The following is a 13,105-nucleotide window of genomic DNA, read 5'->3' on the forward strand; positions in this document are numbered from 1 at the left end:
CCTGTTCATCTTATCTCCTGGAACAACAAATTAATTTAGGCTTCCTTTGCGCCCAAGTCGGCAGTGACACCTGCACCCTCCTTGATGTACACCTCGTGTTTCTGCTTAGATGTTTTGACAGGGTTGGGCGATTTGAAGATGTCATCGATTTCTTCGAGAGACCGACCCTTAGTTTCGACCAGAGCGAAATACATCATCCCCCATTCCGCAAAATGCAGAATGAGGAAAATAGTGTATGTCTTCCAACCGATCTTTTGGAGAGCGACGGGCGTCGCATACGTGTTTATGAACCCAGAAACACCACTGAAGAAGCCAGAGGCGGCCATACCCTTGGCTCGAATATCATTGCGTAAGACCTCGCTTGGGTATAGAGACTGCAGAGGCGTCCAGCAAAAGGACCAAAAGATGCCATACAAGAAAATCATTGCAATGAAGGCGTAGCCAGTTGATGTGTCAACGTGACCGTGAGCTTTGGCTGCAATGACGTTGATGGGGATGTAAACGAGACCTGTCAAGAAGGTGCCTTGGAACGTCAGCCATAGTTGTACGCGACACGGATGGATGTCAACTCACCCCAAAGAAACAAAGGCCTGCGTCCAAACTTCTCAACGCCAAATGAGCCCGCGACACCGCTGAAAAAGCCGAAAATGACATTGACTCCATTGAGTAGAAGCTGCTGAGAAGAGCTGGTAATACCAACATTCTCTAGAATGACGGGCATGTAGTAGGTAATGACAGAACCACCGATAAACTGACTGAAGATGGCGACCAAGAACAACAAGTAAAACCGGTGCAAGTTCTCCCTGTTGTCGAAGAGCATCCGGTAATCCCACCACTTTTGGCTGGCTTCAATCTCTGCCTGGTATTCAATGGATGCACGCATCTCGTCAAGCTCGAGTTTTACAACAGCTGACTCGGGATTTCCATCTCCGTGATACTTGATGAGCACAGCCCGTGCCTGATCTTCTTTGCCGTGACTCATGAGCCATCTCGGGCTTTCAGGGACAAACCACACGCCGCAAAGGATGATAGTCGCGGGGACGACCTGAATAATGATGGGGATCCTCCAGGACCAATTCGAAGTTAATCGTCCTGTTCCATAGGCAGTCCATGTTGATGCTGGCATCATGTCAGTTCAAGGACCGCCAACTTTGTTCTATAACCGAGACTTACTAAGGGATCCAATATACCAACCGCCAACATTGTACAGGCCAGCCAGAGTTCCTCGCCAAGAAGGGTAGGCCATCTCAACTAGATAGATAGGAGATGCAGTTACCGCGATGGTGCAGCCGAAACCGAGAAACAGTCTCCCCGCCATAAATGTTCCTACATTCTGGGCCGCCGCTTGGATCACGGTGCCAACAATGACAAAGATTGATCCGGTGATCATGCCGAACTTTCGTCCAAACATGTCGGCAGCAGGAGCGGCAACAAGACAGCCCAGAATGTTTCCGACGCTGTAGAGAGCAAAGACAGCTCCAATCGAAGAACCTTGCATTTCTGTGCCGAAGAATTCATGGAAGGGATCCATAGCGTTGATGGACGACATGATAGTTCCATCAAAGCCATTACCACAATTGTCTATCAATTGTCAGTATCTGTAGGGTATGTGCTTATTGTTACCAGGCGCCTTACTCAACGTGACAAGAGCAATAATCGCATAGAGCTTGAGGATGGACGCTGCGCGCGGAGAGAGGTTGTCTTTAGCAATGGCATCACTATAGGCCACATTCTCAACTTTTGCTGTCTTGGATGTCGCCAGATCAGCAGCTGCCGACTCAGGGACCCTCTCCACGGCCTCAACTCTATCGTCTTCTTTCTGCATTATTGTATGGGAATTGCTGAAGAGGAATTCCGTGGGTAGAAAAAGATAATCAAGGCATAATGCTGTGGATTACAACAACTTAAATATCTATCACCATGTCATGGTCTTGTTCGGCACATCCATGCCGACTCGGCTCTGTTAGATGCGGGGACGGGGCAAGCCTAACTGAACCGAATTGGTAAGTTGATGCTGGATGCATGTTCGGGACGAGGCTACCCGCGCCTTAACGAGTAAAGTTGGGTGGAGGAGACGGTCATCGGTGGCCATGGCTGCAGCTATGTCTTTGAGGATTTAGGATTGGTCACTTGGCCAGCACATGTGGATGATATTCCCACATGATCATGCTGGACCGTCTTTGACTTGAAGCGGGAACCGAGGCTAAATAGGGTCGGAAGGAGACTAACCGCGCCTGAATGCGTTAGTTGACCTGGAGTACGAAAACTCCACCGCAAGGGTCGATCCGCTTCCCCGCGGGGGATAATCGATTAAAGCACACAATACAACGTCAAATGATCGAATGATCAAGTGCGGGGGAGGCAGACCGACAGGGATACACCATGCAATGAGCCATTGGTAAAAGGGACATGACACGATGAAGTGCGTAGAGCACAACAATGCTATACATTGGGTACTACATTGTAAATGCGTCAAGAAATATCCTGAATAATAAGGAACCTTCTATTTCACATCGTATAAGTGTTGTAATAGCAGGAGGGTAGTGCCAAGCTATTATTGTTATATAATATCGACGTGTCAGGTCCATGCCACTTGTAATCAGTCTGTAATAGCACCCTTGACGGGAGTATGGTTTGATCAAAATTGTCAACGGGCTAAAGGGGCAAACTTGTTCACTCACCCCGAAGATGATACGCAGAAATATTACCACTTTCGGTTCGGACCTTGCAAAGTTTTGGCGCGTGCAATAACTGTCCCCGGAGGACGTTTCAGTCCCTTGTTCTACATCAAGACACCGGGAGCCATCATTATCCTGTAAGACTCATGTACGACTACATATATAAATCCCTCTAGATAAATAGCCACTGCTCACTGCAAGCCGAATCACTCATCCGACTGACTACGCGTCCAGTCCAGGAAACCTGCTTCTTCAACAGCGATGAGATTATTCATTTCACTGATTTTGACTGCTCTTGCAGCGGCATCGGCCGTAAAGAGCCGGCCAAGGCAGAGAGAGGTTGCACCGGTTTTTAACATCGATGGGAAGAACCAATACTTCGCTGGCACCAACACCTGGTGGATGAGCCACCTCACGTCAGATGACGATGTTGAACAAGCCATGTCTCAGATAGCCAACAGTGGACTCAAGGTCACTCGCGTCTGGGCATTTGGCAACACCAACACAGGAACCGATCAGCCTGTCTACTTTCAGTTCCTCGACACGACCAAGAAAGCCATCACGATCAACAATGGCACCAACGGCATCGCGCGCCTTGACGCCGCTGTCGCTGCCGCAGAGAAGCACGGCATCCAGCTGGTTCTTCCCATGCTGAACAACTGGGATGACCTGGGCGGGATCAACACTTACTGTGCCTACTTTGGATGCACCCACGAGACCTTTTGGACCCACACAGAGGCTCAGAAAGCCTACAAGGACTATGTAACATTCATCGTCAATCGTTACAAGGACTCTCCCGCCATTTTCTCCTGGCAGCTCTGCAACGAACCAAGGTGCCAGAACTGCGACACCAGTGTAATCACCAACTGGGCCACAAATCTATCAAGCTTCATAAAATCTCTAGACCCAAAACATCGTGTGTCCTTGGGCGACGAAGGCTGGTTCTGTTCTAACGACACTAACCTCGGTTATGCGTACTCCTGCTCCGAGGGAATCGATTTCGAAGCCAATCTGAAGGTCTCAACACTTGACTACGGTACTGTTCATATGTACCCAATCGGCTGGGGCTACACGTATCCCTGGGGCAACCAATGGATCCGTGACCACGCGGCACTGGCGCTCAAGCACGGCAAACCTGTCGTTCTAGAGGAATATGGTGTTGAGAGCACAGCCTCAAACCGCACAGCTATCCTGCAAGAGTGGCAACAAACGATCATTGATAGCGATATTGCGTACGATAGTTTTTGGCAATTCGGGACAAACTTTCCAAGTGGTTCAAGCCCTTACGATGACTATGCCATCTTCTATGGCACGCAGGAGTATCAGGATGTGGTGATTGACCATGCTGAGGCCATGAGCACAAAGGCTGTCTCAACTGCTCCCCAACGTCGAGCCTCCTCTCATCGCTCAAACTAGGATGATTCCTAGGTAGTCAGGTTCCTTGTTGTGTCATCGATTGGCGTTATTGCCAATTTCCATGGCTTCATCAGCGATAAAGGACAAAGCAGAATACGGCACCGCTTGTGGACTAGCCTTGCGGCAGCTGAAGTAACATATTAACTTTATCCTATATACCGCCTTAGCTATCAGTCAATTATCTTCTACAGTATAGAATGTAGCATGCCGCAGTCAATTATCTTCTACAGTATAGAATGTAGCATGCCGTATACTACCTGAACTGATTCGCCAAGAGTGTTATTTCGAGTTGATAACACCTTTGACGTAATATCCCTGCTGTCTTTTTTCTGCTTATGCCTTATTGCCTCGCCGCCTCTTTAAAGCAAATCAGGCTTCGTCTTCATCTACACTTAGTGATGACGGGGGGTGAAACCTAATCCACTCGGGGTACCACTCGTCGGTGCCTTGTATCCGACATTCGGGAACTTCCGCTTCAAGAACACGCAAAAGCTCTTCCATATAGATCCGATACCCTTCCTCGTTCAGGTGAAGACCATCGTAGAAAAGTCGCCCAAGCTCCATACTGGGGACTGTCCTTGAAGACCCAGGCAAGATTCCCTCAACCGCAGTATCTTGCCAATTAGCAGTGCGCATCATTGCAGTCCAAAGGTCAACGACCGGTACGTTTTCCTGCTTTCCAATATCCCGAATCGCGTCTGCATACATCGCCACTCGGTCTGCCCTGCCCTGACCATCGTGTGGCAGTCGATACTCTTCCACTGGAGACGGTGTCACAAGCAGTACTTTGGTCTTGTGAAGCTTCACACCCTCCCAGTTCAGAATACGCCTGACGTTTGTTTTGAAGGTGTCGAGGTCGCAATGCTGAGGCTCACCAGGGCTACAAGAGTCATTTGCGCCAAAATGAACCGTCATAGCAGCGACGCGAGGAACAGTTCTCGAAGGTGCCGCAGGTGGGAAGAATGACGGCAGCAGTGTCAAAGCTGAGTTTGTATTGTACCCACCGAAACCCCGGTTGAGTACATCGATCCGTCGAACATACCGCCTCGCTAGCTCGCTGTGGAGTGAGAAGGCGCCCTGGGTGATGGAGTCTCCAAAGAGGAGGAGATGCGGTGGTGGAGGAAGGGATGCCACTTGGGCAGCAAGTTCTGAGGGTAATTGGTATGACTGGGCGTTCATAGCTGCGATTGGAGTTTGAGACAGGTGGTAATATCTAATCTTGACCACTTCCCTAAGTAATATAAAAGAAAGTATAAAGCGGGTTTATCTGTCTTATCAAAAGCAAGACGTTCAACGCCTTTCTCAATTGGTATTAGCCTTTACGTTTCCAATTTGGGCACGGAACAACCTGCCCCGAGAGATGATTGAGAAACCGACCATTCCTGTCCTTACTATCTGAACGGGTTAACCGATTTTGAATTAACCGAACCATCGGTAACTTGAGTCGCATAACGCTTCCGATCGACTGTTCTAGATGCCCTGCCCCCAATTAAACATGGCAATTTTATTCCTTTGCAGCAGCCGGATGCACTTTTCAATTTGACACTATTGTACAAGCGTTGAGAAACTAGGCTCTTTCCGACAGCGGGTAAAGTGGCATGCAGTCCAGGCTCTGAACTACTGCCTTGCATTCCTATTAAAACGTAGCGGAGCCAACTAAACGACCTTTCCTGCTAGTTATACGCTGATATAAGGTCTGCATAAGATGGATTTATGAGACTAAAGCCCGCTAGATAAGATCAAGTGGGAGCAGTTTGAGTTGCTGGTATGTTATTTAAACTATGATTTCCAGAAGCACTTTTATAGTTAAAGCTAGCTATGAACAGCAGGTAAGTATAAATATTTACTTGGACTTCTAAAGGATATAATCTATAAGAGAAACAGGCCTCCCCTGTTAAGAAATGGCATCGTTAAGTCAATAACTATGTGGTCAATAAGTGCTATACTTTACCTCGCTGTTCTTGGCCTCTTGCGAGGATGCTACGCAAATGGCCAAGAGAGCTGTGTTACAATAGTTGCAACAGCTTCACTTGGTAAAGCAGTCCCAACTGTTACCCAGACCCGTACAGTTACAGGCAAATTAAAGGTCATTGTCAACAGAACGCCGTAAGTAATTCCAAGCCTTGGAGTATTTACTTGTCTAATCCTGTACTAGTGTTATAGTTGTTCTTCCTCCAAAAAAGACTTCCTTCAAACCCTTCTTTAAGACTACTACCACTACAACTAGTATTCCTCAGTCAACAGTAAGTACAAGTGCCCTCTTACGTTGAATTACTTGGTTTAGTCTATAGGGTCTTTACTAATGATTCAAATTAAGGATGTCGTTATAAGCACAACTGTCACCACTAGTGTCACTACTTCAACTTCAACATCTGTCATCACATCGTCAACGTCGACTGATTCAACCTCAACTTTGACCATGCCTGGCGCAACGACAATTTCGACTCCATCTGCCTTCACCCCTATCTTTTCAAGCCTGCCTAACAGCGCCGCCAAGAAGAAAAAACGCCATGCTCTCCGAGGTGCTGCTTCTCCTTTAGCATTAAAGAGCAAGCGAGCGCCAAAGACGTCGCCCAAAACGTACCCCAAACAAGTGAATTGTCTTACTACTGTGACATCCTGGGTACGCTCAACAGTCATTCATACGGCTACTAAGGTTCAATTCGTCACGCGAGACCCGATAACAACAACGATACCAACTACCAAAACGTTGACTTCAACCTCTTGGCTCAGTACCCCTGATGCCTTGTCAACTTCGTGGACTACCAGTACAATTCCATCAACATCTATCACTACATCCACAACCACGTAAGTTGTCTTGAACAGGGCATAATCTTAATTCGCCGGTTCTAACAGTCGCAGGACCTGGAGCACCTCTACCAACACAGTCGTCGTTCCGACTTACACGGCGACTGTCTATGCCCAATGTGTCAACACCGACTCCAATAGCGTTCCGAACAACATAGCCGGCAGTGATCTCGGTTTCGGTATTCAATCAGCGACGGTGCCCTTTTCTCAGGGATACTACCAAGCTTTCAGTGGTTCTGCTACTACTCCGCTGGCTTGCTGTAATGCGTGTGCTGCGCTACCACTTTGCGCTATGTCGGAGTTCAATGGAAGCAACCAGGCCGGGCGGCAATGTCTACTTATAATATCGACTCATGCTACTTGCGCCTTTGGCGATTATACCGGCCAGGCTGTCATCAGCGTGAACGGGCAAACCACTGCAGCGGATTCAGGGTTGTTTCTGAGTAATGGAAATTGTGGAATGTTTAACAGCCATAACTAGAATCTGCCACTGAATCTCTATATATCCCCTCACAATAAGAGAAAATGCTGTGATGATCATCTTCCAAAACCCGTCAATCCTTATTCACTCGCTTAAGGTATATCTAAAACTAACTATTACTTCGCTTGAACCGCGAGAAGAATCCCTTCTTCTTCTTCTCCTTGTCTTCCTTCTCATCCTCATGTCTCTCCATTTCCCTTTCGGTGTCTAATTGGTTGGTATTCTGGTTCATGACATCTTGTGCCAGGTTGACTGTATCCGATCTGCCTGGATGCATTGGCTGCTGCGTTCCTGGCTCGGCTCCAGGTTCTCCTCCTTGTTCAATTTGGTGCTGTTGCTGATCTTCTGGCTTCTCTTCGCCTTCAAAGAGATCCTTGATCTTGCCTGGTCCAAAGACTCTCTCGTAGACAGCCAGGGTAGTGCCGAACTCTTTATTCACGCCTACCTTGATGGCGTCGAGGAGCTGGAGGACGTAGGTCTGGCAATTGTTGGTTATGAGGTTGTAAGTGGGTTGTCTCTCTCTAATACTCTGGATCACCGATTCGCCTATTGTCGTAGTGTCAGTATGTCATGCCCCAAGAGCTGGGTGAAGTCAAAGAAGAGGCTTATACTCACCAGCTCGCCTTAATGCATCATCATTGAAGCGCGTCTCTCCGACTGGGAATGTCCGCCACTCGTCGCGTTCGATCTTTGCATTCGTGTAGATCACATCAAAGTTCTCATCCTGTTCTGCATTAGTCTCGATGCCATCCCAAGTGACTGCTGCTCAGACTCGCCATCCATAGCTGATGAGCATAGTCGCCAACGAGAACAGCCCAATGCTGCGTCGGATCAGGATACTTGTTGATCTTCTCCGTGATCATCTTCCCCAATCCCGTCTCTTCCGCAAACCACTTTCCGGCAAATCCGCCGACAGGATGCCATCCAACCTCAACAGGCCGACGTGGTCCGTCGACGACGGGCTCAGTAACAGGGACGACATTTGGCTGACTCCCGAGACCCACTGCATGCTTCAAAGCTATTTCACCTTTATTCAAGTTCTTTTTCCTATAAGACAAAACGTCAGCAGTCGAACTAGGGTCTAGCGGGAAGGATCGCGGAGCAGATTGAGGCGCTGCTGACGAATAAATGACGCATACAGAAAGTCTCCCACTATATCCCTCTTGCGCTCTTTCTCCTTCTCCTTCTCTTCGTCCGAGCCGCCCATAACTCCGGAATTGGTTAGGCACTTGCAGGCGAGAGTGAAGAATTGCCAAGAGACCTGGGCTTTTAAGAGTTTTGGAGAGAATCTATGGAGTAGATAAGCAGAATTTGTGAGGCCTCGCGCGTCAGCAAAACTTGATTCACGTGAGGCTGTGCAGTCACTTGGCGGTTCTCCAATGGCAGCAAATTTCCGATACAGCCAATCACAGATGCACAAGTGAATCAATAGCTCAGTAATTTTAGCTGGTCACACAGCGTTAATAGGCCAGTACGAAAATGGGTCGCGCTAGAGCTGTGAATTTATGTCTGAACAATCCACTCTGTGTTTTAAACATGATTCTTTACAATATGTAGGTAACTACTATCTTAAACTATAGCAGATATGGCTAAGTCCATTGACTGAAATGCAGAAATTGTAGATCATCAGAATCGCTGAGATGTAGCGCAGCCTCTCGAGGAATTCTCAACTGCCTCCCAGTCGTGCGTTGGAGGCTACGGAGATCGAAGCATTCAGATGTCGCGACCGACTGAAGATCGTCCATCTCCTTCTCGTCGCTTACCAAGTTCACTGCGAAACCACAACGGCCTGCTTTACCTGTGCGACTGACCTGCCGAAGGGACGGACAGGCGTCGGCATCCGGGATATTATAGTTGATGACCATGGAGCTGGAGGGAAGATCCAGGCACGGGTCTTGCAGTCTTGTGTAATAAGAACTTTTGCCTGCCCAGTCTTGAACTTGTCCAATATCTCTTCCAGCTCCACACTGTCAGCTGCATCGAACAAATTTGCTACTGCGTAGCCTTGATTTGCGAGTACATGATGTACAGGCTTCGCATCAGGGCTGCTCTACTGGAGGATGAGCCACTTGTAGATCGTGAGAAGCTGAACTGTATTACTTACCTCGGCAAATACGATCAGTGTACTTATAGTCACGACACCAGGAAGCTTGCAAATAATGCCAACCTTCTCTTGCTCCCCACTACATCTGAAGAACAGGTAGACGACCTTGTAGGCATGAAGCTTGGCCGACCTCAACTCATGCTTCTCACAAGTATTGGGCGGCAGCATCGTATTTAGAAAACAGCGAGGCTTGCGTCGATAGATCCGAAAGGAATAGAAATTGGGGCGGTTTCCGGTAACCTTCTGGCGACTCAAATACATCGGTCACTTAATCCGTGAGAATCCACAAGATAATCGACGTCGTCCATAAGAAGAAACCTCACCAGAGATATTTCGACCAGCTTCCGGCGAATGCAGTCCAAAAGACTACCAGGTGTAGCAATGATTACATTTGCCTTAACCTTTGCGATTGGTCTGCTCGGAGTGATAGTCTCTATAACAAGTTCCTCGCAGAATCTACGCATCTCTTTGATTGACTTCTCCATCTGGTGTACCAGTAACGGGGTCGGCACTATTACCAATACCTGGGGCTCAGTGGTTGAAAAAGGGAATATGCGTGATAGGAGAGCGATTGCTAGAGCTGTAGTTCTGCCGGTTCCAGGAGGGTAACTAGTGATTACATTACGGCGAGGAAGCAGCATAAGGGCAGAAAGCACTGCTTCTTGCACATTGGTGGGCTTTTGGTAATTGAGATACCGGATACTTTGTAGCACAGGCTCTTGTCTTTCAGGACAGGCCGTCAGTAGGCGTAAAAACGGGGACACGGGGAGTCTAACTTACAGAATGAGGAAATTGAAGGGCATTCTTGAATATAGCTTGTCTTGAGCCTCTAACGGTATTGCCTGGTTTCCCGCGATGTGGCAGTCTTGTAAGGCCGTTCCTGTAAAAGCTGGTGCGCCTTTGATTGTAGAGTGGTAGCAAGTCGTCTTGAGAGAGTCTTGAACAATTGGTTCGTCATCTTGTAGTCGACTCTCTTGACTCGGTGTCATAATCGGCTGACTAAAATCATTACTCAACCAAAGTTTAATCGCAATATCAAGTTCCAAGACATACTCAATCTCACAGGTTGTGCTCAATGCGACACGTTGGATCTCCTCCAATACGTCATGATGTTCGTCCTGGCCATAATCTTCTGAAGTGGGGGGAGTCTCAACACCGGACGTATCTGGGTACGCATCATATTGGGACTAGGGCTTCTCAATCGCTAACTCGTAGAGGCGCTTGAGATTCACAACCACGATCTTCAACCCTATCGGAGTTGCCAAACCTGCAGAGTCCTCTGTGGCTGGCGTCTAGTTCGACAATCTTCACAAGGTCACCAGGCAATCCAAGACTAACGTTATTGCGAGATACTATCTGGAACAGGAGGGCGTAAGCATATGCTGTGAAATCGCGCTCAGGCAACGTACGTTATCGGACGACCCCCAAAATGAGACAGTGTTATACTGGAGCACCTGATGCTTCCATGATTCGAGCTCAGAAAAGGTGCTTCCGGCCTGCAACGACCTGAGTAGGTCACCTTCGGTCTCATGCCCTATTTCTGTTGCGATGGCCGTGACTATCTCACCAAGTTTCTGAGTAATGAGTTCATGCGGTGTTCCGAAAAAGACTATGCCTGTGGTATCGTCTTTGATGGCATTGTAGCCTGGGTTTCTATGGGCATTAATCAGGGCTTGATTAATCAACAGACCCCCAGTATTATGACCAAGTAGCAAGATTGGTCTCCCAGGGCAATCTCTTCTCTCAATACTCATAGCTTCAAGCAGGTTATCCGCCTTGCTGCGAAAGCCATCGAGGCTTCGACCATATGCCGCAGTCGTGTTGTACTGATAAAAAAAGATTCGAGAATCAGGAATATGGTCTGGAAGATCTTGCTGCAGCCATGAACGTCCCTTCTGGCCTGATGGAGTTCTCCACGTGTCGAAAGCGTGTTTCGCCTCACCTTTCGCGGGAGGACCAAAGCCATGGTCGGAAATAATGCTTACAGGATTAATTTAGCTGATACGGACCAGTTGTTTACTTACTCTATGCTCTGACGAGGGGCATCGTTGTCACCCGCTTTTGGGTCCGGGTACAGCTGTCGGAGCGGCTGCTCATGAAACATGTCAGCAACAGAGTATCTCTTCTGCAAGTGGCCGTACCATGATGAGATATCTGACAATTGGGTTTATGAAAGGTTTGAATTTTATCGTGGACTATTTCGAGGCCTGTCAAACAAGCTGAGTGGTTTCTTTACTTGGTTCGAGTTGCGTAAGCGCCAGCCTTGTGCGGCTGATGAAGCATGAAATGGCCCAACCAATTGTTCCCGTGGAAGAAAAAGCCATGCATACTTACATAACAGCCACTCGCCAATTACATCGCTTTTTCTCAGAAGTCGGATATATTAAGATACTCAGAATGTGAAGGATGGGATATTGACATTGCTGATAACCCAGGTCTGGCCACCATCACTAGTTGTCATCTCTCCACCAGTAACACCCTCGCCCTTTCCGAAGGTCTGAATGTAGTTGGGGTCGGCAGTATTAAGGATGATCTTAGTGTCAACCCACTTTGACATGTAGTTAGTATGTAGTCATATTTGAGTTACTATGCACGACTTACGGTGAGCAGCAATAGTTCCGCAGTCTGAGGCGCCGCACTCAACAGAGCTGCCGAATCCCATGGCTTCGTGGCCCTTGGAGGTTGAGAGGGTAGAGACCTGCTTTCCGTTGATGGAGACGTATTGAACGTACTCCTGAGTGGAAGCATCATACTTGTCTGTTACATGCAGTCAGTTCAGCCATTCTGACTTCGAGTCAACTGTTTCTTACAGTGCATGGTGACACGATCACCCGTCTTGGCAGGAGCCTGGTGCTCATCTTGGACAGGCAGCTGAGATTTATCTCCAGTCTTGGTGAGAGTGTAAGCAAAGATGCTCCACTCGTCAGACTACCAGTTGTCTGCAATAGACTGGATCAAGTCACCCTTGTCGGTGCCCATTCCAACCCAAAGAGAGGCAACACCGGTAGAGCCCTGGGGAACATCGGGAAGGACAAGAGTAGAAGTGGCCTCGAGCTAACGGGGCCAGTGCTGAAAGCAAGGCCCATAGCGGCGTTGGTTGTGGCGACAGCGATGGCCGCGAGGACGGAGAGGATCTGGTTGGAAGAAGGCATTTCGAGAGTTTGTTGTTTGACTCACTAGATCAATTGATGACTAGCTTTCTTGGCATTTCGACATCTTTATATCCAAATCCAAGACATGCAATGTAGTAAACAAACATTTGTTGTAATTGGCGGACAAATGCCCGAAGATCGACGGTGAGTTCGTTGATCAATGCACATTCAATGGTTGGTGGAGATAATATCCGAAACAAACTAGACAACCATGACTTGATGTTTCAGAGTGGACCAGAATAGGCGAACTAGAACATCTCGGTGCGCGGATAGAAACAACAGCGATTCGTCCTCATTCTATAATACGAACAAACTCCCCAATATTCCGAGATGGCTGGCATTGAATAGAAATGGCCTCTGTCGCATATGGGTAATCAATAACGGACAAGGACGCTCTGTTTCAGCATGCACGCCCTGTTGGTTGCGAACAACGTACTACAATGGTCAGAATGTTGAAGACTTCCGC

At 48.1% G+C, this 13,105-nt stretch overlaps 5 protein-coding genes across 5 annotated transcripts; 1 reads left to right on the forward strand and 4 right to left on the reverse strand.

The window, feature by feature from the left end:
* Positions 1 to 35: 35 nt before the first annotated feature.
* Positions 36 to 1,825, reverse strand: J7337_003481 (uncharacterized protein; the record flags this gene model as incomplete). Its single annotated transcript, XM_044821197.1, has 4 exons — positions 36 to 523; positions 574 to 1,119; positions 1,174 to 1,581; positions 1,636 to 1,825. The coding sequence occupies 4 exons, from the start codon at positions 1,823 to 1,825 to the stop codon at positions 36 to 38; spliced, it is 1,632 nt and encodes a 543-aa protein (XP_044682530.1).
* A 1,114-nt stretch (positions 1,826 to 2,939) lies between these two features.
* Positions 2,940 to 4,094, forward strand: J7337_003482 (uncharacterized protein; the record flags this gene model as incomplete). The annotated part of the gene is made up of 1 exon (XM_044821198.1): positions 2,940 to 4,094. One exon carries the CDS (start codon positions 2,940 to 2,942, stop codon positions 4,092 to 4,094), a length of 1,155 nt encoding a protein of 384 aa, XP_044682531.1.
* Positions 4,095 to 4,463: 369 nt separating this feature from the next.
* J7337_003483 (uncharacterized protein) lies at positions 4,464 to 5,273 on the reverse strand (the record flags this gene model as incomplete). The annotated part of the gene is made up of 1 exon (XM_044821199.1): positions 4,464 to 5,273. The coding sequence occupies one exon, from the start codon at positions 5,271 to 5,273 to the stop codon at positions 4,464 to 4,466; it is 810 nt and encodes a 269-aa protein (XP_044682532.1).
* A 2,219-nt stretch (positions 5,274 to 7,492) lies between these two features.
* Positions 7,493 to 8,590, reverse strand: J7337_003484 (uncharacterized protein; the record flags this gene model as incomplete). The annotated part of the gene is made up of 4 exons (XM_044821200.1): positions 7,493 to 7,929; positions 7,999 to 8,112; positions 8,156 to 8,430; positions 8,523 to 8,590. The coding sequence occupies 4 exons, from the start codon at positions 8,588 to 8,590 to the stop codon at positions 7,493 to 7,495; spliced, it is 894 nt and encodes a 297-aa protein (XP_044682533.1).
* Positions 8,591 to 11,879: 3,289 nt separating this feature from the next.
* Positions 11,880 to 12,639, reverse strand: J7337_003485 (uncharacterized protein; the record flags this gene model as incomplete). Its single annotated transcript, XM_044821201.1, has 4 exons — positions 11,880 to 12,035; positions 12,075 to 12,244; positions 12,298 to 12,415; positions 12,547 to 12,639. The coding sequence occupies 4 exons, from the start codon at positions 12,637 to 12,639 to the stop codon at positions 11,880 to 11,882; spliced, it is 537 nt and encodes a 178-aa protein (XP_044682534.1).
* Between the last annotated feature and the right edge of the window lie 466 nt (positions 12,640 to 13,105).

The sequence above is a fragment of the Fusarium musae genome, chromosome 3 (genome assembly GCF_019915245.1).
Source record: "Fusarium musae strain F31 chromosome 3, whole genome shotgun sequence".
NCBI lineage: Eukaryota > Fungi > Ascomycota > Sordariomycetes > Hypocreales > Nectriaceae > Fusarium > Fusarium musae.